This window comes from Sturnira hondurensis, unplaced genomic scaffold (assembly GCF_014824575.4).
Source record: "Sturnira hondurensis isolate 20B ecotype Veracruz unplaced genomic scaffold, ASM1482457v3 Scaffold0025325, whole genome shotgun sequence".
NCBI lineage: Eukaryota > Metazoa > Chordata > Mammalia > Chiroptera > Phyllostomidae > Sturnira > Sturnira hondurensis.
The window spans coordinates 610159-635305 of NW_028097956.1; the positions used below are offsets into that span (position 1 = coordinate 610159).

General features: G+C 68.2%; 1 protein-coding gene across 14 annotated transcripts in view; it reads left to right on the forward strand.

Moving 5' to 3' along the window:
- The first annotated feature begins 870 nt into the window (after window positions 1-870).
- The window catches only part of BRSK2 (BR serine/threonine kinase 2), a 41980-nt gene continuing 17703 nt past the window's right edge, over window positions 871-25147 (forward strand). For 7 of the 14 annotated variants that reach the window (XR_005065502.1, XR_005065503.1, XM_037039182.1 and 4 more), the window contains exons 1-2: window positions 873-1020; window positions 24767-24861. Coding sequence is in view for 10 of the 14 variants with exons in the window: in XM_037039182.1 (XP_036895077.1) it covers window positions 927-1020; window positions 24767-24861 (189 nt within the window). In the remaining 4 variants the exon portion in view is untranslated. Of the gene's footprint in view, window positions 1021-24766; window positions 24862-25147 lie in introns of all 14 variants that reach the window. The other 7 variants (XM_037039175.1, XM_037039177.1, XM_037039181.1 and 4 more) reach the window with 4 other exon arrangements.

Consider the following 25147-nt stretch of genomic DNA (forward strand, 5'->3'; position numbering starts at 1 on the left):
GCCTCGGGAGGCGCAAGGTCAGGATTCGGCCAAGCGCCCCCGCAGTGCCATCGTCCCGGGGGAAGTGAGGGGACGAGCAAGTCTTTCTGACGCCAGCGGTCGCGGCCAGCAGGCACGGGGCGGGAGCCAGGGGCCGCAGATTGTCCACCCCCATAGGCCCCGGCGGCCCTTGCGCGCTCCCGCCCTGCGCGCTCCCCCTACCCCCGCACCCCCAGCCCCTCTGCCTGCACGGTCCCGGGGGCGCTTGGAGAGGCGGGCAGCAGGCTGGGAGGCGCGCCCGGGACGGCCAGGCCCCGCACCAGCCCGGACTGCCCTCCACCCACCGGGACCTCGCCCAGACGTCGCCCGGACGTCGCCCGGGACTCGCCCAGGACTCGCCTCTCGGAGTCCAGCTCCCCCGGCGGCAGCCGCGGCTGGAAGGGCGGAGGGGGGGCGGCGGCGGCGATGCGGCCTCCTCTGATTGGTCAGATCTCCTGATTGGCCGACGCAGGAGCCAGTCACAGCCGCTGCCGCTGCAGCGGGCTTCGCTCGTTAGAGCTCGGCTCCGCTCGGCTCCGGGGCCCGAGTGCTAGGCTCTGCTCCGCTCCTCTGCGCGGCCGCGAAACGACTGACGGGCGTGCGCTTGGGGGCGCGGGGCGCGGGCCTCGGCGGCGGCGGCGGCGGCGGCGGCGGCGGAAGCCAAGTGCCCCCGCCCGCCCGGTCCTCTCGCAGAAGCGGAGGCTGAGCCCCGGGCCCCAGCGGAGCCGGCGCGGGGGCCGACGACTAGGAGAGGCGCGAGGGGCGCGGACCAAGCGCGGCCCACCGGGCGCCGCCGACCGGGCTCAGCGGACGGACGAACGGACAGGCGCGGACCGACGCGACCCCTCCCTGCCGCCGCCGCCCGCCCGCCCGGGGCGCCCACCTCGCCGGCGCCGGCCCCGGGAGCGATGACATCGACGGGGAAGGACGGCGGCGGGGCGCAGCACGCGCAGTATGTGGGGCCCTACCGGCTGGAGAAGACGCTGGGCAAGGGGCAGACAGGTGCGTGCGGGCCGGGCCGGGGGCCGGTGGACAGGGCTGTTGGGGGGCCCGGGGGGCGGAGGTCAGGGGGACCTGGATACTGAGGGGGGCCGGTAGCGCCGGGAAACTGGGGAGGTCCGGGTCGCCGGGAGGACCGGAGGCACCGGGGGATCGGGGAGGACCAGGGGCGACGGGGAGGCCCAGGACGCAGGGACGCACAGGCCGGCCGCGGTCCGGGAGGCCGTGCTGACCACGCGCCGAGCGGGGCCCAGGAAGGAGGCCGCCCCGAGTGCGGTGCTGCAGGCCCCGCCGGGCTCCGGCAGGCAGCCGCGAACAATGGGTGGCCGGGCGCTGGGTCCCGCCTCGGAGCACCGCAGGCCGCGCGGTTGCGGTCGGCCGGGCGCGGTCCAAGGACACGCGGCGCGGGTGGGGGCGCACGGGCCCAGCCAGCGCCCCTCAGCTCTGGCTGCAGGTGCGTGGCCCCGGCCGCATTGTGCGCCGGAGCGATCAGGCCTATTGTGCCGCGGGAGGAGGGGGCCGAGCGGGCGCCCATCTGCCGTCTGCCGCGACCGCGCTAATAGGCGTGCCGCCTGAGCAGCTGCGCCCCCGGCCGCGCGCCCCCGGCCGCGACCCCAAACTCCGGGTGGCCAGCAGGCAGGGAGGCAGCCCGGTACGGTCTGCGGGCCAAGGAGGCCACCCTGGTCAGGCCGGGACCTCTCTCCACGGTGGGAATGGGAGAGTGCCCAAGCCACTGAAAAGGCTGGACAGCGCCTTTTCCCCCTTCCAGCCTCCACCGGGAATGTCTCTGCGACGCAGCGCTCCCCACGTGAGGGAGAGGGAGCGGGAGCCTGGTACCTGGCCCGACCCGGATCCGGGCCGTGGGTCCTCCCAGACTGTGGTGGAGCAGACCCCAGGTGTACGGGAGGGAGGAGGGGCCACCAGCTTCCTGGCTGGTTCTGGCTCTTTCAGTGATCAGGTCAGGTCCCAGCCAGGCAGCCAGTCCCCTCCTCCGCCCGTGTTCACAGAGTCGCTCTGTGGGAGGCTGGGCTCAGCCATTTTCTTTCTTCTCCCAGGATGGGCCTTGCCTGGTGCCCAGAGGCCCCGTTGGCAGAGGTCTCTGGGCCTTCCCTTAGACTTGAGACAGGCAGGGCAGTGGAGGAAGGCAGGAGGGTGCCGGATGGGGGTCTGGGAGGCGGCTGTGTGAGCTGGGGCCCGCAGACCTTCCCAGAGGAGCCGGAAGGTGGTGTTTGGGAGGAAAGTGGGCCAGGTCCGGCTCTCTGAGGAGGCCGTGGCTGTGATGTAAGCAGAGGGCATGAGGTGTCGTCGACAGCCCCCTGTGCCAACTGTGGGCCCCTGGCCGTTCAGGCCGTGCCTTGGGGAGTGGGCACGGCACGGCCCGGTCCCGGTTCGAGGAGGCGGCGGTGGCAGACTACCAGGCTGCTCCAGAGTTCAGACGATGCACATTTCCTGGGAGGGACAGCTGTGGCTGGTGAACTCCTGGGGGGGGGGGGGCCGGGGCAGCAAAATGCGGGAGGCAGTGCCATAACCTAATTATTGTGCTGATAAAAGGTTATGAGGAAACAGGGGCGAGCGAGTGGTGACAGGGACGGATTACGGTACGCACGGGCGCGCGCCGGCCTCCGGGAGCAGTCTCGTCCCGCACTCTTCACAGAGTCACGCTGTCGCGCAGTTAATTACAGGAGGCCTCCACTGTAATTAACAGTAATGAACAAAAGAGGGGGTGCTGTGTGTGTGTGTCAACAACACGCCGCCATGTGCTGCTCGGGAAGCAGCTCCAGGGACCCCCAGAGCCGGCAGCATGGCAGTCGCTGAGTGGGGTCCGTAGGGTGGGGGTCTGTCCGTCCTGTGTCCCTTCCAGCCTCGCTCTTGGCTGGGGCACCCCCTCACAGGAAGACTCGCTGTCCCTTGGGGGGAAGGGTCTTCCAGTGAATGGACTGGGGCCTCTGAGGGGACAAGCACCTGGCCTGGCCACCCGGCTTGCCGGCTGGTCCTCGGCACCAAGTGTCAAGAGTGAGTCGACTCCTCAGCTTGTCCTTTCACCCCGGAAGTAGATGTCTGGCCTAATCGGGGGCCAGGTGTGGTCAGGAGCCCCTGTGCAGCCGAGGCAGCTGCCCTCCTGGTGAGCCGCTTCCTCTGGTATCGGGCTGGAGTGGGGGCTCCTGCCGCCCAGCCTGGCCCTCCCAACTCAAGACTGTGGTCACACCAGTCCTCTCTGTTCTGCTCTTGCCCAAGTCCTACAAAACGGAAGCTGTGGCCCTCTGGGAGCTGTCCGTGGCGGGAGCAGCATGGGGTCGCTGGACCTCTCAGCCATTCTGTTTGAAGCCAGGGCTGGTTAGAAGGTGGGCCCACTGCACGGCCCCAAATGCTGCTTTTGGGGCATGCAGTGGGGTGGGGGACACTGCCCCGTGCCCAGTACAGGTGCGGGTCGAGCTGTGGCCCTCTGCCTGCTGGGTCCCCAGGGTGGAATGGGGTGGCAGGGTCCACTCTGCTCTGTGGTATGTTTGTGAGGCTTGTGGGCTGCCAGCCGTGTTGGGTTTGGGCTGTGGTCCCAGGGTCATCTGCCTTCTGCCCCCATCTCCTCTGCCCAGCCGCCCTGGACGGCCTGCCTGGGCCTGGGCAGGCAGCCCCGTGGAGGCCGCCAGCAGCCATGTTGAGGTTTCTGGTGGAGAGAAGCGACTTTGGGGCCCGACGGGGCCGGTGTGCCTGTGCAGAGAGCTGTCCACTGCCGAGGCCCTGCCTGGCCTCCGCCTCCTCTGGGAGAGGCTTCTTCAGCCGGGGCAGGGGGTGGGAGGCACCCCCAGAGGGCCCCAGCGGGGCCCACCAAGTCCGGGAGGTGCGTTGCCCACGCTGTGCGGTGTGGTCCCTCGTGTCCCAGGAAAAGGAGGCAGGGCCAGTGGCAGGCTGAGGAAGCTGCTCTGGTTGCTGGGGCCCCTAGGACGTGGTGCAGCCCGCCCTTGGAGCCCCCTCTGGTGGGAGGGCAGCAGGGAAGGTAGAGAGAGAAAGAGAGAGGGTGGGAGTGAGGGGGCCTCCCTGCTGCTCACCTGGCTGGATCCTCTGGCCGGCAGGTGGGCCCAGGGATCCTGGGATGCCTCCTTCTGTTTTCTCCCCTGAGACCTCTGCTAAAGGTCCCCCTTTAAGGCTCGTAGGGGTGCTGGTGGCAGGCAGGCTAGGGGGGAGTCCAGGGGTAGGGGAGCCTGTGGAGGTAGGACAGGTGAGAGAGGCAGTGACAGGTGACCGGGGGGAGGGGGAGTTGGGTGGGCCCTGGGGTGACAAGGCCAGGAGCTGGATGGGGAGGCCGAGGTTGCAGAGGGAAGGGGCCTGTCCGGCGGGACTGAGGCGAGAGGTGGAGCCGGCCTCCCTGTGTGGGCTGGATATGGGGCAGGGACAGAGGTGGACGAGCAGGGCTGCAGACGCCACAGGCACCCTGCCTGTCGTGTCTGATGGTCACCTCCAAGGGCAGCCCCTTGGTCGTTGCCATGTGAGCACCAAGCTCACTGGTCAGTATGTCTGGCCGGCCTCGGTCCGTCTCACCCTCTGGCCAGGCCCGGAAGCTGGCACGGACGCGGCGTTCAGTCAGGCACCACAGCTCCTCCTCCCGCAGCAGAGCGCCGCCCGCTGGTGCACAGGTGTGGCCTGAGAGCCCGAGGGTGCAGGACCCTGTGCTCAGAGTGTGGCCGCCTGGCTGCAGTAGGGGGGCAGTGGTCTGGGGCCCCCGTCGATCTCCCCGACCCCCACGTGGTGGTGGGAAAAGCCTATGCAGTGTCCCTTGGCACCCCAGCTGGCTCTGAGTGGGCTGTTCCTGTGGGTCCCGGTTGAAGGGGTTCCTGCCTTGCAGGGTGGGCAGCTTCCTTCGGGGAGGGAGGGAGGGGTGGCTGTAGGCAAAGCCCGAGGACCCTGGGCCCAGATCAGCCCCTGCCCGCTGTGGCCCCTTGTGGCTCTGGGCACCTGTGAATGGTCACATGTCCCACCTGCCTTCCCCTGGTGGTGGGACTGGCTCTGTGGGGCCATGTGTCCTGGGAAGGGCCCACCAGACGGAGCGCACAGTGGCAGCAGTGCTGAGCAAGGACCTGCCCTTTGCTGGACCGGCTGCCCCAGTGTGGCTCTGGCTGTGGGTCCCCCCAGGAATCACCAAGGCCTGGCACCCTTGCCAGCAGACACAGGAATTGCCTGGAGGCCCCTCCGCAGCTGTCTGTGGCGCAGCCTCTGCCCTGTCGTGGGCCCAGGGTGCTGAGTTGTCTCTAGACCCATCCGAGCAGGTGCCCCCGGCTGTGTGTGCGCTGGCGGGACCAGACCGGACCCTTGCTTTCCCTACAGAGCGCGGCCACCCCGGGGAAAGAGCGTGGCCCCCAGCTTCCAAGGACAGCCTGGTTGCAGCAGGTCCTGGGGCTTCAGGGGTCAATGCTGCTGGTCGGGCAGCCACCCTGGACCGTGCTAGGGACTCCACTCCGGCACTCCGGTCCTGCCCCTTCCTGGCTGGTGGCCGAAGGGCTAGGCCTGGCCAGGGAGGGGGAGCCAAGGGGCGGTGGGGGTGTGTGTGGACTGGGGCCTCCAGGGCTGGTTCCCTGACCGGCCACCTCAAGGAGGCCCTTTCTTAGGTCCCCTGCTGCCCACACCAGCGCCTCACCAGCACCGGCCCAGGCCTGAGCTCGGGCACCTTCCCTGCCGGGCACGCCTTTCTCCTGTTTGTCGCCCACAGTGTCTGTCTGTGGAGTGACCGCTGTCTGCCCTACCTGCAGCCCACTCGGCTGCAGCTGGCTGTGCCCCCTGCGTCTGTGGGGACCGGGAGGGTCCGCAGCTGGCACTCGCTGGGGTCACGTGCGGCAACTTCCAGCTCAGTTTGGAGGGCATCCTGCCTTCAAGGACCCTGGACACAGCTGGCTTCCTTGGGGACCGGGGAGTGTCAGACTGCTCTGGAGCTCCCCGGGCCCCAGGGCCCTCGTGCCCGTCCCCCCTCGGGTGGACAGTGTCCCCAAGGTCTCCTTGAAGGTGCGATGCTGCACTTACCAGGCCTCTGGCCACCCGTGAGGGAGTGGAGTGGAGGCGCTTGTGGCTGAGAGTGGCCTTGCCGCCTGCCTGTGGCCCCGTGTGCCCCTTGAGATCTGTTTCTGCAGCCACCAGGCCAGGGCGCCTCGTGGCCACCTGGGAGCATCTGGGCGGCTCTGTGTCCTGCTCTGGAGGCGCAGCCCAGGGACTGCCTGCCGGCCACTCCGGGGCTCTGAGCCTCAGGCTCCCTCAGAGCAGGGCGCCCTGCAGCTTCTGCAGGGCCCGGGGCTTGGGGACAGTGTCTGGCACATCTGCTGTGCTTGGGGTCTGGTGGGAGGACAGCACCTGGCACTGGCAGGGCACATCTGGGTCTCAGGGTTCGGGGGTGGCTGTGCTGCCCGGGTCTCTGCAGGAAGTCCTCCTGCGAGTGGAAGGTCAGCCATCCTAGAGGGGAGCTCCTATGACCCTCTCTGGTGCCGCGTCCAGTCAGCTCCACCATCACCTGCCGGTGGCCGAAGTGTCCCACACCAGGTGGCAGGACCGGGCTGGGCCTCTGTGAGCCTGGACTGAAGTCCCGGGTCCCAGCCTGGAATGGCCGAGCTGCCTGAGACCTTTCCCCAGGGGTGCCGCTGGCCAGCTGCCTCGGACTCTGGGCAAGATGGAGGCTGGGCTGGGCGGGGGCCGCGGGGACAAAGCAGGGATTGTGTGGGCTGGGCCCTGCGAGGCGGCCCCAGCCTTGTTCTGCGGCCTCTGAGGGGCCAGTGTTCCGAGCCAGCAGCTGGGAGTCCCCCACCCCCACCCCCTGTGAGAGCCGCCCAGGAGAAGGGCCTTTTCCTGAGCGTTCGTGCTGGGCACAGCATTCTTCCCTGTGCCCTGGATGACGGCGCCTTTGGGTGCATTTTGGGGTCTCGCAGGTGGGCAGGTACCCTGGCTGGGGGGCCAACCAGGAGGGCTGAGACATTCCAGGCCTGTGGTTCTGGGCTGGGAGCTGGGGTGATGGGGGACCCCAGGGCGCCCAGGGCAGTGGCACCATTGCCACCCACTCTGGGCTCAGGCTGGGCAGGAAGGCCCTGGGGGGCAGGGCTGGCTTTCCTGGCCCCAGGGCAGGGGTGGGTGGCAGCCAGAATGGCCTGCGTGGCAAAGCGATGGAGCTGGAGTCCAGGACGCCTCGGGCAGCTGCTTCGTCTCAGCGCCGTGGGTGTTTTGCGGGGGCAGCAAGGCTGCGGGGCGAGGAATGCGGCATCCGTGCAGGGTGGTCTGGCTGGTGTCCCTGGCTCCTTGCAGAACCGCAGGGCAGCCGCTGGCTCGCCCCAGGGACCGAGCGGGAGCAGCTGCTGGGAGCCTGACGTCCGTCCCCCGACTGGCTTTGGCTTGGAGCACAGGCCACCAGGCCAGAGTGAGGGACACTGGGAGGCCAGCCCCCTGTTTTTAGGAGGGAGCAGGGCAGGATGACCCCCCCCCAGACCAGAGCTTGTGCCCCCCCAAGAGTCAGTGCAAAGGCGCAGGGCGCTGTGACCTCGGCGTCTGGGTCAGCCCGAGTGCGGCCTGGCGGCAGCCCTGCAGAGTGTTTGGTGCCGGGCCCAGACTCTGCTGCGGGAGAGTCACGTGTCTCCACGCCCCAGCCTCCCGGTTAGGGCTCTGTGTGACAGTGGGCGGGGATGGGCTCGCACGGGCCTGGGCAGGGGCCTGTGTCCTGTGTCGCCCGCAGCGCCTACAACCGCCCCCGCCGGGGCAGAGGTGCAGTGCAGAGGCACCAGCCCAGACCAGTGCTGGGTGTGTTATGCGTTGTCCTCCTGGTGGGACTTTCAGGGGTCTCGTCCTTTTGCAGGGACAGCGGGTGAGGACTGTGGCAAAGCAGGGAGCCCGAGGAGCCCCAGGGCAGGGGGGCCACAGTCAGAGCCTCAGCCAGGTGGCGCTCCACCCGGAGGCTCTGGGAGGGTGAGGGGCTCTCCAGTCTCTTCCCTTTGCCACTGGGGACCCTGGGGCCCTGGGACGTGGCCCTGCTCTGCCCCTGGCCCTGAGGGCTGACCTCCCTCACCGCTGCTGCCTGTCCTGGGGGCCCCCGGTAGGTTCCTGCTCTGGCTTCTGGGGCTGTGGTCGGGCCAACCTGGGCCCCGCGTTGAGTGTGCCTTTGTGGGCCGCATTTTCAGACCTGGGGAGGAGGGCCAGACCGTGAGCCCACCCCAGCCCCAGGACCGCCTGCCAGTTTGGCTTCATGCCCTGCCCCCTCATTCCCGGGTGCGTTCAGCTGTTTGTGCGTCTGACAGAGAAACTTAAATAGCACAGCACCCTCGTCACTGCCCCAAGACGTGGCCACAATTTCTGAGACGCCCGGGAGGCCGGCTGGACGCTGGGTTTTGACCGTCACTGGCAGTCTCGGGGGGCCGGGGGGCTGCAGCTGCCTCACCTGGAGGCCTCCCCTGGGCGTCTGGGTCCCCGGTCAGGCAGGCCTGAGGCTCTGCTCATGTGCCCCTGTGAGGCGGGCGCTGGCAGAACCCCGAGTGGACAGAACGTGACCTGCCCTGCTCCTTGTTCCTGAGTCCCCACCCCCGAGCAGTGGGGGGTTGGACTGCTGGGTTTCCCTCTCCGAACAGGACAGAGCGTGAGGTGGTCAGAGCTCAGGCAGGTGCCCAGGCCCTGCCCAGGCCCCCTGCCCAGGCCCCCTGCCCGCACTGCCAGCTCTGTCCTTGGGAGCCAGCACGCCTGGCCTGTGGCCTCCACACAAGTCCTCACCCTGGAGCTGCAGACTCTTGGCCTGGCGCTGCTCTCCTGCACTCAGGGCTCAGGCTGGGTGCACAGAGGCCCCGCCCTGCCCCACGAGCCACTGCCCAGGGCCGAGCCGACCTGCAGGTCCACCACTGCCCCGCTCACAGGGCTGCCCGGCCCTGCTCTCCCTGCCCTTCGCCGGCCCACCCAGGCAGCCTGCAGCCCCGGCCCTCCTTCCCAGGGCTCAGGGAGGGCAGTGGGGGCCCCCGGGGGGGCCCCATCTCCGCCACTCCCCCCCCGCCCCCCGGGGCCTGTGGTGGTGGAGCTGGGTGAACTTTTGGGACTGGGAGGAAGCTGCTCCCTGGAAGGCCGGGGCTGTGGGTGGGAGCTGTCCAGTGCTGAACTCTGTGGCTCTCCGTCCCCCACCAGCCAGTGGCTCCTCCGTGCCGCCGGTGGGCTCCCTGAAGAGGGGCAGGCGCACTCCAGGGCCACCTGGGTTCCCTGGCCCACTCCGGCGAGACTCCTTGTCATGGGGTCTTTGGCCAGAGGTGGAAGCAAAGCAGGAGTTTCCACAAGACACTGGGATGTCTGGGGGCAGCCTTGTGGGGGCGGGGCGGGGGGCGACCAGCTGTGGGCTGGGCTTTGAGGCGCTGGAGAGAATTGGGCCTGGGCTCAGGGAGGCCGGCTCCTGGCCCCCACCCCACTCAACCCTCCCACCCTGAAGACCACCTGGCCTGTTCTGAGACCAGGGGTCTCTCGCCGAAGGCCTGAGGCCATGGCGGCGGGGGCGGGGGGTGCAGTTAGGGGCTGGCTGGTCTCCGAGGCCGAGGGCTTGTCTCAGACTGGAGGCTGTTGCCCCTCAACCTCAAACCCCAAAGGGTTTGTAACCAGCCAAGGGACGGTGCAGACAGGGCACACCCCAGCAGGTGCTGTAGGCGGGGCCACTGTGCGTAGACCAGCGCTGAGGGCCTGGGGAGGTGGGCGCCATGGGCTTTGGAGGTGGCAGGGGTGCCCCTTGGTGATGCCCCCGGACTCGGGGGCAGGCCCATGTCTGTGCTGCCTCCCCACCCCTCTGCCCGGGGGGTGCTCAGACCCCTGCTCCACCACTCCCTTCTGGGGGCACCGCCCTCCAGAGTCCCTGCCCTGGTGACTGGGGGGGACATGGGGCCTAGGTGGGTCACTTGGGGGTTGGTAGTGGTGGTCCCTGTACCCAGAGACCAGGACTGTGGCCAGTCCCTGCCCCAGCTCACGCCATCCCTGGTTCATGGGTCACAGTGGGGACCACCTTTCCATTGGGTGACACTGGTGCTGTCCCCATTGGGAGCCAGGCTGGGGGGCAGGTTAGCAGCAGGGGACTCAGACAGAAGCCACGTCTGGGCCAGGCCCTGGGGTGCCACCCCAGGGCCTGGCAGGGGCTGAGGGGCCCGGGCCTCCGACCTCCCCGTCTCACTCCCTGCCCCTCCATCCAAGGGGCACAGCGCCTGTCACCCCTTTCAGGTGGCCTGTGGGTGACAGCCCCAGGGCCCGGGTGGCTCGTGCAGGGCTCAGTTCTGACTCAGGCCTCTCTGGCTCGGCTGGGGATGGTCCTCCCTGGGCAGAGACCTGAGGTAGCCGGGGCAAGTCCTGCCTGTCCTGCTGGGCCTGGGGCACTGGCCACCACCCCACACTCGCTGCAGGAGCTCCCTCAGAGGGCCTTGAGGAGGACAGTGGCCGCAGGATCCACCTGACCGGGCGGCAGGCCGGTGGGCCTCTCTGCTGAGGGTCCGTCCAGTGACAGTGTGACCAGCCCGCAGGCAGCCAGGCCCCCGAGAGCACCCGGGGCTGCGTGCTCGTCCCCACACACTGTCCAGGCTCCATGCTGGGCCTCAGGGGCCTACCACTACAGCTGTGCCTGGGGGGTTGCAGACCAGCACCAACCCCCATGGGGGCGCCTCTCCTCTGGGGTGCCCATGGCCTCTACCTGAGAGGGGCTGGCAGCCCTGGACACAGGTTGGGTGTGCAGGGAGGGCTGTCAGCTGGGGCAGGTCCAGAGCAGGTGTCAGCTGTGTGCTGGGGGGTGGGGTGCTCAGGGCATGTCATCGGGGTGGGCGGACCCAGAGCCTGGAGCCCTGTGCTGGTAGGATGGCGACGGTTCTCTGGTGCATGTGGCTTCAGGAAGGGCAGCCTCCTGGTGGCCTTTGGATGTGGGTTCATAAGCTGGGCCTGTACCCGTGGGCCAGTGCTGGGACAGGGCCTCGGGCTTGCAGGTGGAACGGAGGTGTGCATGGCACCGAGGGCCTTGCTACCTGGCCTTCGAATGGCGGGGCTTGGGGTCAGGAGGCCGGGACAGTGGCCCTGGGGCGTCCAGCAGAGGCCTGTGGGGCTGGGAGCCGCAGCCCAAGGTTGCGTGTCGGTGTGTGGCCGGCATGTGGGGGGCAGTGTGCTGTTGTCCTGGACCGCACTGTCCCCTGCGGTCCCCCTCCACCTGCCTGAGTACCAGCTCGCCTGGGAGGGAAAGAGGTGGCCAAGGCGGACATCCCACCTGGGCCCCAAGACCATGGACAGCTCCACATTGGGGTGGGGGTTGGGGTGGGGAAGGCCAGTCCGAGGCACCTTGGCCCTGCTGACTGGGAGGGTGAGGACCCATGGGGGGGGGGCGGGGCAGGTGGCCTCTGCCTCTCCTCTCTCTCTGCCCTTTGAGCAAGCTGCCCACTGCCCGCTAAGCAGATTCTATTCTTGCCACATGCTAGGATTACATTGCCCAGGCCCAGCTGGGCGGGGGTGGGGCTCGGCCTGGTCTCCCTTTCCCCGCACTGCAGGCGGGGCCTCTGTCCGTCTGGCTGTCGGGGGGCAGGTCCCACTGGGGGACCTGAGCGGGGTCCGGGTTCACCCCCAGGGAGCAGCCTGGGGCTCCACCAAGCCCCATCCTGGGCCCCTTGGCACCTGGGCTGCTGAGAATGCTGCCTGTCTGGCCCCAGTGCCTTGGGGTCTGTCTCACGCCAGCACCGGCTGGGTTCCTGAGCTCGGCCACCCTGCCTGGCACGCACCGCAGCCCCACTCCCGAGTCAGGCGCTCCGGAACCGGGTCGGCGTGCCTATGCCGTGACACTGGGAGACTGAGAGCTGGTCTCCGGGGGGGAGGAGCCGGGACAGGCCGTGGCTTGTGTCCCCAGCTCCCACCCCCTCGCCATGAACCAGGAGAGGCACAGACTTGTCAAGGGACCAGGAGGGTGGGACCAGGACTGTCCCGGTGGTTTTGAACTCTGCGTCAGCAGAGTACTTTAAACGCGATTCCGTTTTGGTTTTTTTTTTTTTTTAACTAAATCCAAATTTGACAAAGCAGAGCAGCCTCTCCACAGAGACAGCATTTTCCGGGCCGTCCTCATGGAAACCCCACGTTGGGGTGGGGGCGGGAGGTACAGGCGCGGACCAGAGGGGCTCGCCCTCTGCGCAGCTGAGTCTGCCCTCCACCCTTTCCTCGCCTGCCTGCTGGGGCGCAGACGGTCGGGGGGCCTCCAGGGCCAACCTGGCAGCCCTCCTGCGTGTCCCATGACGGGGCCGCTGGGGAGCCAGGCGGGCAGGCTGCGCTTTCCTCTGCTTGACCACAGGCCTGTGGCCAGCAAGGGCGCCTGTGTCCTGTGTCGGTTGGGGGCACAGGCAGCAGGGATGTGGGATGTCTTGCTTCTGGGGTCTGGTGGCCCACAGCTCGGGCTCCGTGGGCCGGGGCCTGCTGGGAGTCCTGAGGCCTCTGGGAAGTAGTTCCACACCAGGCTTCAACGGCGAGGCTTGGCCTGGCTCCGTGTCCAAGGGTCTCCCCCACGCCCAGGAAGTACGTGTGGAGTGGTTGGGGTTGCAGCTGCCCACTGAGGAGGTGGCAGCAACTGTGTTGGGGTCTGTCTGTCTGTGTAAGACCCCCTCTGGCTTCCCAGGGGCACTGCCACCCTCATCACCACGGCCACCCCATCACCGTCCTACCACCCCTGGGGCCTGGTGGGGTCAGAGTTCGGCTGGGCAGGCGGGGCCTGGACCACAGGCTGCCCACCTCTGCCTTCGACCCCTGCACTCCCAGCCACTCTTGTCACCAATGCCAGGTGGCTCCGCTGTATACCACAGGTCTGTCCGTGCATTACCCACCCACCCCTCACCCCCACGTGGCCTGGGGGTGGGCAGCTGCTGGCCATGCCTCCTGGTCACCCCAGGGCCTTCACACCACAGCTGTGACCCTGCCCCCGGATCCAGGCCTCCCGGCATACGACCCACGGCTTTCCCGTCACGGCAGCCCCTGTGCCCGGCCACCCACCTTCCTGCTCCCAGCCTGCAGGGCTTGGCCGGCCACCAGCATCCACCCCCGGTCCTGAGGCTTCGGAAACTAGGGCACCAGCTTAAAAAAAAAAAAGACGATTTACCAGATTGAATTACCAAGTAGTTCCTGGATTCAATCAAAATATTTCACTGGTCTAATTTTACAGTATTGAATTGAAAAGCCAGTTAATAAACCTCTAATGTGGTCACGGGCCCTGAGGGACTGGCGGTGTGGCCCCCTCTCCAGCAAGAAGTGAGAAGTGGGGACATTCTGGGAAGGGTCGGCCCAAGGCGGGGCACCGAGGAGCTGGGAGGCCGGGTGCCTCCTGGGACTGCTGGGCTCCCGGCACCTGTGTCCCAATAAGGCGGTGGGGTCCCCCTGGGCTGAGGGTGGCTGGCAGAGTGGTGGGCCCGGCCCTCAGGGTGGGTGCCCAGCATCGGGGGCCTGTGCCCTGAGCCTGCGGGGGCTGAAGGCCCAGTGGGTGGGCACCCCTCCGGAACGCTGGCTGGGCAGGTGGGCTTCCCCTGGCTGAGAGGGATGGGGGGGGTGGGTCCTGCTGTGTCTGGGCAGCCCCTGCCTGGAGGTGGGGACACAGTGGGGACCACCATAGGGTGAGGAGGCTTATGTGGGGACTCCTGGTCTTCAGGGAGTTGATGCTGGCATGGGAGGAAGTGGGGTGGGGTGGGGAGGGGAGGGAGGAGTGCCCCATTTCCTCATACACCCCCTGGGTCTCTGACGGCCTCTTTGGTCACCATGGCAACTGTGGAGCTGCTGAGGCTGGGGGACCGCCTTGGCGGGGGAGAGGGAATCCCCACCCCCTCCCTGCTGGCACCCCCCAGGGTGGGGGTCCCATATGCCCCTCCCCAGGGCCTCCTCCCCCTCCCCTGGGCCTGCACCCCCCTGTGGCCTGCCTGTGAGGCTGAGCCCAGGACTGCTGAAGGACCCTCAGAAGGACCTGGTTGGATGTGGTTTCCAGGGCATTTTGAGCTTCCCCGGCCCACAGGGAGGTGGCCCTGGGACTTTGGGCCCCCCGTGGCCCCCCCATCTCTGCCTTGAGCCGCAGCAGCCCTGCTCTCACTCCCAGGCCACGTGCCTGAGCCTGGAGGGCCGGCCTCGCTGGGGCCTGTCTGCAAGCCGGTCCAGGCTGGGCCCTCTGAGGCTGCCCTGCGTGGGCAGCGGCTGCAGCACCCGCAGGCGGGGCGCTTGCACGTCTTCCTGGGCTCCTTTGAGGACGCCGAGCACTGGCGGTTTCCACACCAGTGCTGCTTCGCACCAAGGGTCCGTCTCCTGCTTGCCCACCTGCCGCCCCCCAGGGAACCGGGCAGGTCTGAGTCAGCTCTGCCGCGGCCCCTGCGCTGCCGGGCGGGAGCTGCTTCTGCGGGGCCCAGAGAGGGACCGAGGGGTGTGAGCACGCCCAGTGCCGTCCTGAGGGCCATGCAGTGTCTCGGGTGCACACCCAGATGGAGGCCAACTCTCGCTCCCCTGGTCCGTGGGCGGGGGCGGGGGCTGCTGGGGCTCTGGGTTCGAGGGAGCACACCAGGGCCCAGAACACAAAAGGAAGAGGAAGCCCGTGAGCTCAGGCCTGTTGCGGGCTCTGTGCCGTCACCTGGGTCTGCTGCTCCGGCGCTGGGTGCCTCCCAGCGGGTTGCTGAACCTCTTTGGGCCCAGGGCCTGGCTGCCCAAGGGGCACTCAGGGGTTGGACTCGCGGAGGCAGGAGAGCTGCACTGTGACCGTGGTGATGTACTAGATGGGGCTGGTGACATGGCTGGGGCTGCGCATTTTTGCCGCCCGGGTGGCCCCTGTCTCGCCCTCCCATCTCCTTAGTCCTGGGTGCAGGCGCGGCCACCTGCTGGCTGCCACCCTATGAGTAACCAGGCTGTCCCTTTCCCCTGGAGCTGGCCTCAGGGTGGACAGGGCAGGTGGCTGACTCCCGGGGCTGCTTCTTGGCGGGTGCGAAACAGGAGAGGCCGGTCAGTGGCCACCACCCGTTTGCCAGTGCAGGACAGGTTGGCACCTTGGCGGGGCCACAGGACAGGACTCTGGAGGCTGAGGTCCTGGGAGGGCTTTGCCTGGCCTTCCATGCAGGAAGCAGGTGTCAGCGAGGCTGGGCCGGGGGCTCCCAGGCCCGTGGGGGCCAGGCCAGCCGCCTGCTCCAGAGCCTGGAGCCCCAGCCCCAGCCCAGCCAAAGACGCAGGAAAGGAGGCAGTGAGGAGGCTCCGAGGGCTGCCCGCCTCCTCTGCTCCGTCGCCATGGCAACAGATGGCGGTTGGGCAGGAGAGAGGAGGGGGAGGGCTTTGTATGCGGTGGCTGGGGCTTTAGAGACCAGCTGGGGATCCTTTAGGGCTGGGGCTGGGGGGGCTGGCATCCAGGCTGAGCAACCTCCTCCCCCGGGCCCCCAGAGCAGCCCCAGGTGACCCTGCAGGGTGGGTTTTAGATGCAAACCCATCCAAGTTCCCATGGTGGCTGGACCCCCCACCCCCACCTGGCTCCTGGGCCAGAGGGCAGACTGGCCCAGGACAGAGGGCAGAGGAAAGAGGCTGTCGCCCCCACCTGGACACCCCAATGGCCTGAGTCAGTGGGCAGAGTGGAGGGCTGCAGCTGGACAGTGGGCATGGCTCTGCCCCCATCCCCCAAGTTGGGGAGAAGGCCTGGCTGGGGCACACTGACCACAGGGGCGCCCACCGCAGGGCCAAGGCCTGTCCACCATGAGCACTGCCCCCAGCCAAACCTGGACTGGACCTCCAGCACCCACTGCCACGCAGGCAGGGCCCAGTGGGTGTGGAGGGGAGAACTCTACCTCCCTAGGATGGTCACCTGCTCGTGCTGGGCCTGAACCTTCCCCTGCACCCCGGCTCCCTCACCTGGCTCCCTCTCTCCCACTGCACCCCATCCTACTCACAGGCCTGAGTCTGTACCTGCCCAGGAGGGTGTGACTCCACCTGTGTGCACAAGCGTTGAGGAGCCGCCCCCTCCCGTGGACAGGGCTCGTGCTCCTTCTCTGGCACCAGGCGAGGCCCTGCTGCGAGGCTGCCCAGCCCGGTGCCTGCACCTGAGCTGTGTCCTTGGGCCTGACCCCACCCACCCCTGGTTGGGAAGGCTGCTGGCCGCCTGCCCGGCCCCTGTGGGGATGGGCGCTCTGGTCTGACTTCCTGGGGAGGCCGGCGGGGCCAGGGGCAGGCCCACAGGCTCAGTGGGTCTTGCTGAACCTGGCCCAGGAGGGGCGCCTGCCCGGTCTATTGAGGAGGCCGGGGTGCTGGGGCTGGTCTCTCCATGGCATCACATAGCTCCCACATGGGCCTGGCAGGCCTGCCCTGGGGTGGCCTTGCTGGCCCCAGCACCCTGGTGCACCCCTGGGAGCCTCTGGCAATGCCCCCTCCCCTGCAGCCCCCAGCACCATGGCTCTCTGAGGCTTCCTTGGGACCCCCAAGGCAGCCCTACTCCCCAGGTCGTGTGCCCCAACCCACCACCGCTCTCTTCAGCCCAGGAAACCCTGCTCTGCCCCGCCCCCTCCTCCCTCCCCTGTAGCCCCTTGTGAGGGCCCCTCTGGGTCACTGTCCCAGGACAGGGTTTCCCCTTGAGGCCTCGGGTTGGCTTGGCGGGGGAGGAGCGGAGTCACCCCCACCCCAGGTGACCTGGGTCCTGTTCTGAGGACTCCTGTGCTCCTCCCTCCAGCTGTCCCCCCTTCACTGTCCCCCAACCCAGCGGGTGAGTCCCCGCAGGTCAGGAGGGGCGTCGGGCATCAGGGCCTGTGGGCTGGGGCTCAGCCATGTGTCCAGGCCCTGTGTCCCCAGGTTGGTGCCTTTCCAGGCAGAGCTGGTGGGGGCCTGAGGTCCATGGGACATGCTGTGCCCCACCACCAGCCCCTCATGCCATCTTTGGGGACACTGGTGGTGGAGGGACAGGGGGAGGATGTGGTCCCCTGGGGCAAGCTCAGCCAAGGAGACCAAGGCCCCGGCCAGCAGCCCATGTTGCTGCTGTGCAGAGGACCAGGACTCCTCAGTCACGGGGCGTGAGTGGGGCTGCATGTGACAGTGGTACCTGGCCACCTGGGGGCTGGGTGGTAAGCATGCCCCTGCCCACCTGAGGAGCCCAGTGGACAGCCGGCCCCTCCTGGGGGACCGGGTGCCCACCTCCGGCCCTGGACATCGTTTCTTTTGGCCCTTCACACAGCAGAACCACGAGGTCTGGCTCCCGGCCCTGCCATGCCGGACTCTGGCTGCCCGGGGTCCTGGCATGGAGACAGGGGAGCCCCCCACCTGGATCCTACGCCCTCAGTTAGGGCCCCACTGTGTTTGCGACCTGCCCTCTGGCCTGACACTGACTGACACACCAGCCTCTCTGGGACCCTGTTCCCCATCACCTGCCCCTGCCTGCCTTCCAGAGGTTTCCAGGACACTGAGGTCTGGCCCTCCCACGCCAGGCTCCCTTTTCAAATCCAGAGTGTGGGGCCGACCAGAGGCAAACCGGAGGGAGCTAGCTGGTCCGTGCGGTGGTGGCACTGCACCCCCCTCACCCTGCCCAGAGCCACCTGGCTGTCACCCGGCAGCAGGGTCCTTGGGACGGCCTTCTCCGCAGCCTCCCTCCCTGAACTCGCACCTCACGGCCGCCTGCTTGGGAGAGGCCTCCGGGCCCTGCCCCGACCCGCTGTGTCCACACCAGCAGAGGGGCAGGGGCAGCCTGCAGATCTGGGCACTTGGAACCCCTCGGAGGCCAGCGGGGTCCAGCATCTCAGCCTCTTCTCAGCTTCCACCTTAGAAGTCTGCCCTGGGTCACCCTGGGAGGACTGTCTGTGTCCCCAGGAGGGCCACACACCCTCAACCGCCCTCCGGGTCCTCAACCCTGGGGCTCCGATTGGTGGTTCCCTTCGGCATCTTCCCATCAGCCAGGTGCTGAGCCGAGAGGGAACTTTCAGGCGGGGTGTCTTCCGAATTTCAGGGGCTCTGGTCCAAGTGCCTGCAGACCTCACCAGGAGAGGGTGTTTGGGCCCGGGGGGGGCTCCCACCCCTGGAGGGGCATGCCTGGGCCCTGACGGCCGCCACCCTAGCGTGGCCCGTCCTGGCTATCGCGGGGAACAAGGAGAGGCCTCGGGGACCGGAACAGCCCTGCGTTGTGTGAGGAGCACCAGAATGCACCCCCGGCCCTGCGACACACTCACACGTTTCCTCCTCGTTGGATCAGGGGCCGGGGAGGGCGGGGTGCGGAGCGCGGCATTCCCGTCTGTCCGGAAGAGGGGATGGCAACGCCCCCTTGTCCTGATTGGGGGCTGTGGGTGGGGAGGGCCGGGAGTGCGGCAGAGGCGGCCCCGCGCTGTAGGGCGTGTGAAATATTTCAGGGCTTAATTAATTTAATTTGAGAGATTCCTTTTCAGAGCGTGAACAGTTGTCTCCCAAGAGACGCGCCCCCCCTTCCCCTCCGCCTGCCTGGCGCTGGTGGGCGAAGGAGGCAGCGGAGTCTATATTGAGAGGCCCGTGCTGGGGGTGCCCAGCCTCCCCACCTCTGCCCGCTGCTCCCTGCCTCTCCATCAGGGTCTCCTTCCTGACACCGGGGAGCGCGCGTGGGTGGGAACCGGGGCCCGGCCGGTGGTGGGCTGTGGGGGTGCAGCTGCGGTGGGCAGGGCCTCCCCCGACGGAAATGTGGGTGTGCCGGCGAGGGTGGGGCGCGGGATGCAGGCGTTGCACCCCCGCCCCCCAAACGGTGGAGAGGCTGCGAGAACTGGGACTCCTGCTCAGCCCACGACTAGCTGGCGCCGGGGACGTGCGGAGGGAAAGGAGGTCGGCGGGCGCGGGCAGAAGGCCTCCGGGACGCGCTGACGAGGGGGAACGAGCGGCGCTTTGATGTCCACGCCGCCGGCTCCTGCCGCGCAGCCTGAGTTGGAGGAGCCCCCACGGCCGCGGCCACGGGGCTGGAGAGCCGAGGCCCGAGGCGCGCGAGCTCCTGAGAATTTGCAATGGGCCTGGTGGCCCTGGGCGTCCCCCGGGCTGGACTCTGGCACCCCGGGGTGAGCGTGCTTGCTACGCCCCCGAACTCAACACCCGCCCTGCGCTCCTCGCTCCCCCGCGCCAGATCGGCGTCCGCCTGCCTGCGAGGAGTGAACTGCAAGCCAGTCGAGAGCGCCGGCGCGTGGCGCTCGGGACCGGCACCGGAGGGGCGGGGTGTAGCCGCCCAGGTTAGGGCTGGGTGGGGGCGGCCCACAAACCTTTTTCCAACCCCGGGCGGGTCCTAGGTCTGGGCTTGTGGCCGCTGTCCTCCCGTCGGAGGCAGCAGGGGCGTCCTGGGCAGACAGGTCGCCGCCTTGCCGTGACGCCTAGGACCAGCGGGCCCCGAGTCTAGGCCTCATCCCCAGAGTGGAGCTGGGGTGTGGCCGGAGGAGGCTTCCAAGGGCACCCTGCCGCTGGCGTCCCACAGACTGTTGAGTCTCCTGCAGTCCTTAAGCCCTTAAGCCCCTTGGGCGGGACCCGGCGGGACCCACCCGGTCGCTCAGCCCAGCACGGGTGGCCCTGTCCGCGGTGCTGAAAGCGGTTCCCGCCCCGGGCTCCCGCAGACTGCCCGCCCCTCGGTGGCCCTGGGAACTTGGCCGCCTTGCGCCTCTCGGCGGCGCCCCACTCCTTTGCCCAGCGCGAGCTTGCCTCCCTCAGCCCGCACAGAGCGAGCAGAGGGGTGGAGTTAATGCCCGCACCGGCCAGAGAAGAGCCAGGACTGGGCTCGGGCAGGCTTCGCCCCCACCCCTCAGGCTTGGACATCTCTGAGTAGGAGAGCGGGGCTGTCGGGAGGATCCAAGTTCAAGTGCACGATACTTGGGGGCCCTGGTTCTGAGCAGACATTTCTGGAGCAAGGGGCCCCATCCTGGCCCGAGCCCACTGTGCCCCAGGCTCAGCCGCGGCTCCTGGCTGAGTGGCCTGCAGCCCGTAGGCCCTGCACTGTGGCTGGTGCAGACTGCCGGACCCACACCCCTCCCCCAAGGCCCACCCTGAGTGCCTCCAGACCTGAGGGCCTTCCCCCACCAGTCCTTATGTGCTGGTGGCAGCCTAGGACAAGCTTGCCACGCATGTGTGGGCACGGGGAGCTGCTCGAGTCCTGGGAGCTCCCTGAACACAGGTGCCCAGATGCTGCCCTCGTGGGGTGTGCTCTCTCGAGCTGAAGGTGCCGGCGCCCCACACAACACCATGCACCAGGTCACCAACGCACAAGCCTTGTTCTGCCCATTCTAGAGGCCGTAGCCCGCGGGCTGGCACCCCCTGAAGCCGTGTGGGAGCAGACCCCACGCCCTATGTCAGGGGACCACCCTGCGTCCCTGTGCCTTCTCCCTGCCTTGCAGCTGAGGCCTCCATGTGCTGTGTGGCCTCAGAACTCTCTTTCCAAAGAGGTCGCCTTCATGGGGCCCTGGTACCAGAGCTGGGGCGCATCTTTTGGGGGCTGCATTCGGTTTGCAGCTGGGGGGCCCAGGTGGACCCCATGGTGTCCCCGGGGCTCAGGAGAGGCTCGTCCAGCTGCGGTCGCCAGGAGCTCCCTCGCAGGACCAGCGGGAGCTGCCTGCCCTGGCCAGGGTGCAGCGGAGGCTACATGTCCCCCCAAGAGACTAGCTGTCCCCCGACTCTCATCTGGGCACAGAAGCAGCTGCCCCGGGAGCCAGGTGGCCCCTGCTTCCCATGAGCGGCTGCCCCTCACTGCTCCCCCCATGGGGCATGGCCTGCAGACCGGGCCCGGGGTGGGGAGTGGGGGGTGACTTTCCCAGGGGCCTCCCCGGAGCTTCCGACAGCTGGGAGCCGTCCCTGCAGCACGGCGCTGGAGGCGGGCGGGGCTGGAGTCTGCTCCAGGCCACTCAAAGAGGACTGGGGGTCCTCCCTGTGACCCTCTGGCCCCTCCATCACTGCAGCAGGGCTGTCCCCACCCCACCTGGCTGGGGGGCCTCCTCTGGTGCCCCTGGTGCTGCCAGGCTGGCCACTCTGCTGACTCATCTTTCCCGGAGCCGGCGATGCACCCCCCCACCCCCGCAGGAGCCCAGGCAGGAGGGGCAACGCCCTTCCGCCCCAGGAAGCGGGGTGTGTCTGCTGTGCCCCAGGAACTGTCCCACGGGGAGGCCTGTGAGGCAGCGGGGAAGTGGGCCACCCTGAGCTCTGGTCGCAGCCTCAGAGGCGCAGTCGGGGAGGGCGGCCCATCCTCTGTCCCAGGGGTCAGTGCCTCCCGAGTGGTCCTGCCGGCCATCGTGGCCGGACCCGGGCAGGACAGAGAGCGTCCATCCCGCTCCTCCTGAGTCAGCAGTGGACTCAGAGCTGGGACTCTGATGCTCCCTGCCCCCGTAAGTCTCGAGGTCCTGCTCTCTGTCACCCATGCCAAGAAGCAGGTGACACAGAGCTAGGTGCCAGGTGCACTGGGCCACGAGGTGGCAGTGTGCGGCAGCGGGTGACCCTCACCCTGGGCAGGAGGGACCGGGCTGGTCTGTGGCAGGAGGAGATTCAGATGGTGGGGGGCCCAGGTCTGTGGCTGGAGGCGGGGGAGGAGGGATCAGGAAATGGTCGAAGCAGGGCCCGCCGGTGGGTGACAGGACCTCTGTCTGGGGGAGTCATGGGGGCCTGCCGGGGAGACAGGAAGGCGGGGGAGGGGCAGCAGAGAAGGAGGAGCAGCTGTGCAGGGCCTTCAGAGTAGCAGAGTCAGAAACAGGGCCGCCCAGGGCCAGCTCGGTGCCCCTGGTTAGGCCTACACCACAGGACGCCACCTGGGGATCTGGTGGCCTGAATGAGACATGGCCCAGGGCCTTCCCTCCCTGTGCTGGGCTGGCCGTGGAGGGGCCTGGGGTGGCTGCTGGGTTGTGTCTGGAGGTTGCAGTGCAGTGGGCGTGTTCCCATCAGCGAGGGTCTTTCAGCAGGTCCTGGATGCAAGGAGTGTGGGGTCCCGCAGGTCGCTGCGCCACCACCACAGTAAGGACGCGCAGGTCCCCCTTCAGGGAGGAGACACCAGAGGTTAAGGACAGACAGACAGGTGGCCTGCGCTCACCTGTTACAGGCAGGCTAGGATGCAGTGGGAAGGCCCTGGGGGCTGGTGGCCGTGGGGCCACCTGCCAGGGTCAGGCCCAGGCAACGGGCTGGGAGCCACCACAAAGGTCTTTGTAGAAGAGGCGAAACTGTAGGAACTCATTCCTGTCCTCCCGGGGGTAGGCTTGCCCCCGGGGTCCTCCTGCTTCAGCAGATGGGCTGAGGCTCCGAGGGCTGAGCCCCATCCTGCAGGGGAGCAGGTGGCCAGCATCTCCAGGGGGCCCCCCACCCCCGCCCACCCAGACGGCCTCGGCTCCTCCTTCTCCCCCGGGAGCACCGGTGTTTTCTGTAAAGATGATTATTAGAGATAAAACTGCAGTTGGAGAACAGCCTGAGTGCCTGGAGGGCTGGGTGACCGGGGCCTGTGGACTTACCCAGCAAGAGCTTTCTGCCCCCGAGATTTCTCCCCGCCTGCCCCAGAGACCAGCAGGAGGCCGGGAACCCCTCGCAGGGATCCGGGGCTGTAGGGGACCAGCACACGGGGCAGAGCCACTGCCCAGGGGCAGGGCAGCTTCAGCAAGGGGCACTGCCCTGTTGGAATTCAAGGGCACATAGGAACCTGTTGGGGAGGGAGCCATGGGGTTCTGGGACACCGGGCTGGGCGTCCTGGCCACCTGGCCCCAGACACAGGCCCCAGAGCACCTCCAAGGGAACCCCGGCCCTGGCCCACAGCCTGGGGCTCATCAGCCGCCATGTCCACTGTCCCTTCGTCCTTCCCACCTTTCTGGGCAGTGTGCACGAGTCGGCAACCTGGCAGCCGCCCTGCCTTGTCTGTGAAGCCGGGAGGCTGCAGGAGCCCAGCTCACAACACTGGGGGCCCAGTTCTGCACGGCAGACGGCTGCCCCGCCTGCCTTTCTGCTTTCAGAGTGCCGGCCAGCCCGCACTGCACTCTCTGCTGTTGGTCCGAGGCCCACGCGTCCCTCTCTGGGAGCAGGACAGCCCCCTCCCAGGGACTCATGGTGGCGCCTGTGCGTGGAGTCGCTGGGCAGGCCGACGCCCTGTACTCAGCGTCCTCCATCACGGTCTGCGCGTTTTGGGGTGCTGCTGTTTCCACGTCTGTCCAGAAGTTGCCGACCGGCCCGGGCCCCTGCACCGTGCTGTGTGGGGACATCTCAGTGTCCCCATGTTTTGCTGAATGAATGGCTGTGCCCTGCGGGGTTTCTCAGGCTCACAGGCGGGCGTTTCTGGACTCTCTTCCCCAAAACCCACCGCACTGGGCCTCTGTCTTGGGCACTGGGGACCTGTAGGACCCCGCCTGTCTCTGGGGAGTGGCCTTTGCCTCCCGTCACCGCTGTTCCCTGGTCCCTCTTGGCCCGTTGACCTTGTTTTGGGGGCCTGAACTCTGGTTGTGCCCACCTGTGTCCTGCATCTGGGCCGAGGAGGGGAGGGTCAGCGCCAGTCGGCACTGTTGGTCCTGGAGGCGAGGAGTCCAGGCTGCTGGCTCTGAAGGATGCGTGTGGCAGCTGTCTTCTCCCGCCCGACCAGGAACCACAGGGCTCCTGAGCAGATCAGAGGCCGCTGGTGAGAGGCCCCAGGAGCCTGCAGCGGTTCCCAGGCGGGAGCCGGGCTCAGCGGGCTCAGCCTGGAGCTGGAGCTTCAGGGCCCTGGGCCAGCTCCACCACTCTGAGCCTGGCTGCTGTGGCCCTGGGGGACACAGCCTGACCTCCCAGCACAACCAGGCAGGGGCTGTGGCTGCTGGAGGAGCGGGCCTCGTGAAGTGTGCCGGGAGGAGATGGGGTGCAGGGCCGGAGAGGGGCTGGGACGGGTGGTCGATTAGAGACAGGACAAGGGCTCTTGTAAACGAGTAAGGACTGCCCCTGCCTCGGCGTGAAAAGGGAGGAAATGAACCCAAGCAGTCAGGGACGGCGAGAAGGTGTCCCCGTCATGACGACAAGGGAGGAGGAGCACTGTGGGGCCACCTTCTGAATTCAGACATGAGAGAGTGGGGCCCCCCCAGCGTTCCCAGAAGGGGGGCCCAACGTGGCTCTAGTCCCTCAAGACAGGGGGAGTCACAGGTGGTCCCTCCCATGGCAGAGCTCAGGCCCCCAAACTGGGGAGGGGCAGGGTGTCGGGGTCTGAGGCCACAGGGAGGCCCAGCAGAGGCCAGCTGGCAGGGGCAGGTGACTAAGGAGAGGTGGGGGGCGGCATGTCCGGACACAGGGGAGGCAGGTGCCCAGCTGCACTGACATGACTCAGGGCTGTGGGTCCTCGCAGTGTGGCCAGGAGTGCAGGGTCAGCCGGGCGTTTCCTCCCTGTGGAGGGGCCGAGGTGCGGCTGCCTGGACAGCTGTGGGCCTGGCTGGGTCCGGGCCACCTCTGTCCAGGGCCCACAGGCTAAAGGAGGGTGATGGGTGGGGGTTGCAGAGTGGCGGAGGCTGAGCCCGCTGCAGGAGGGACAGTGTGGGGTGGGGCAGAGCTGGACCCAGGCTCCCCTGCTGGGGGCGTCTGGGCCACTGAAGGCCTGAGGGAGGGACTCCGGGCCGGACACAGGGGCAGGGTGCGGGGACAGAGAGTTATTCTGGGCTGTGACCAGGGAGTGGGGGGCGGGGGGGGGGCAGGCAGTAGCCCCAGGGGCCCAGCCGGAGGCCTGTTGTGGGGGCAGGAGCCAAACTCTGAGTGACAGGCTGGGGTTGGGAGCCAGTGGGGTCCTCCCTGGTCAGGGCCCTGGGTTGGGGGAGGCTGAGGCCACCCCCAGGAACACCCTGGTCCTGGAGGCCCTGGTCTGACGGGCTTCTCTCCCCTCCAGGCCTCGTGAAGCTGGGGATTCACTGTGTCACGTGCCAGAAGGTGGCCGTCAAAATTGTCAACCGGGAGAAGCTCAGCGAGTCTGTACTGATGAAGGTGAGGGGGATGGAGGCAGGGCTGTGCCCCCCGGAGCCCAGCCTGTGGGGCGGCTGCTATTCTTCCTCATCCATCTGAGTGGGGACTGGGCACGTTCGGGCAGGCGACGGAGGCAGGGGGCGGTGACGCTGCTCTGGCACCCACGGGGCTGTGTGGGGTACCACGTGGGCCGGCCCATCCCACCAGGTGTAGACCCGAGGCTAGCCTGGCCCCACGAGCCCACGGAGGTGTCCCCAGCAGCCCAGGCTCCTGGCCTGGTGGCAGGGCGGGGTGGGGTCTCCGGGGA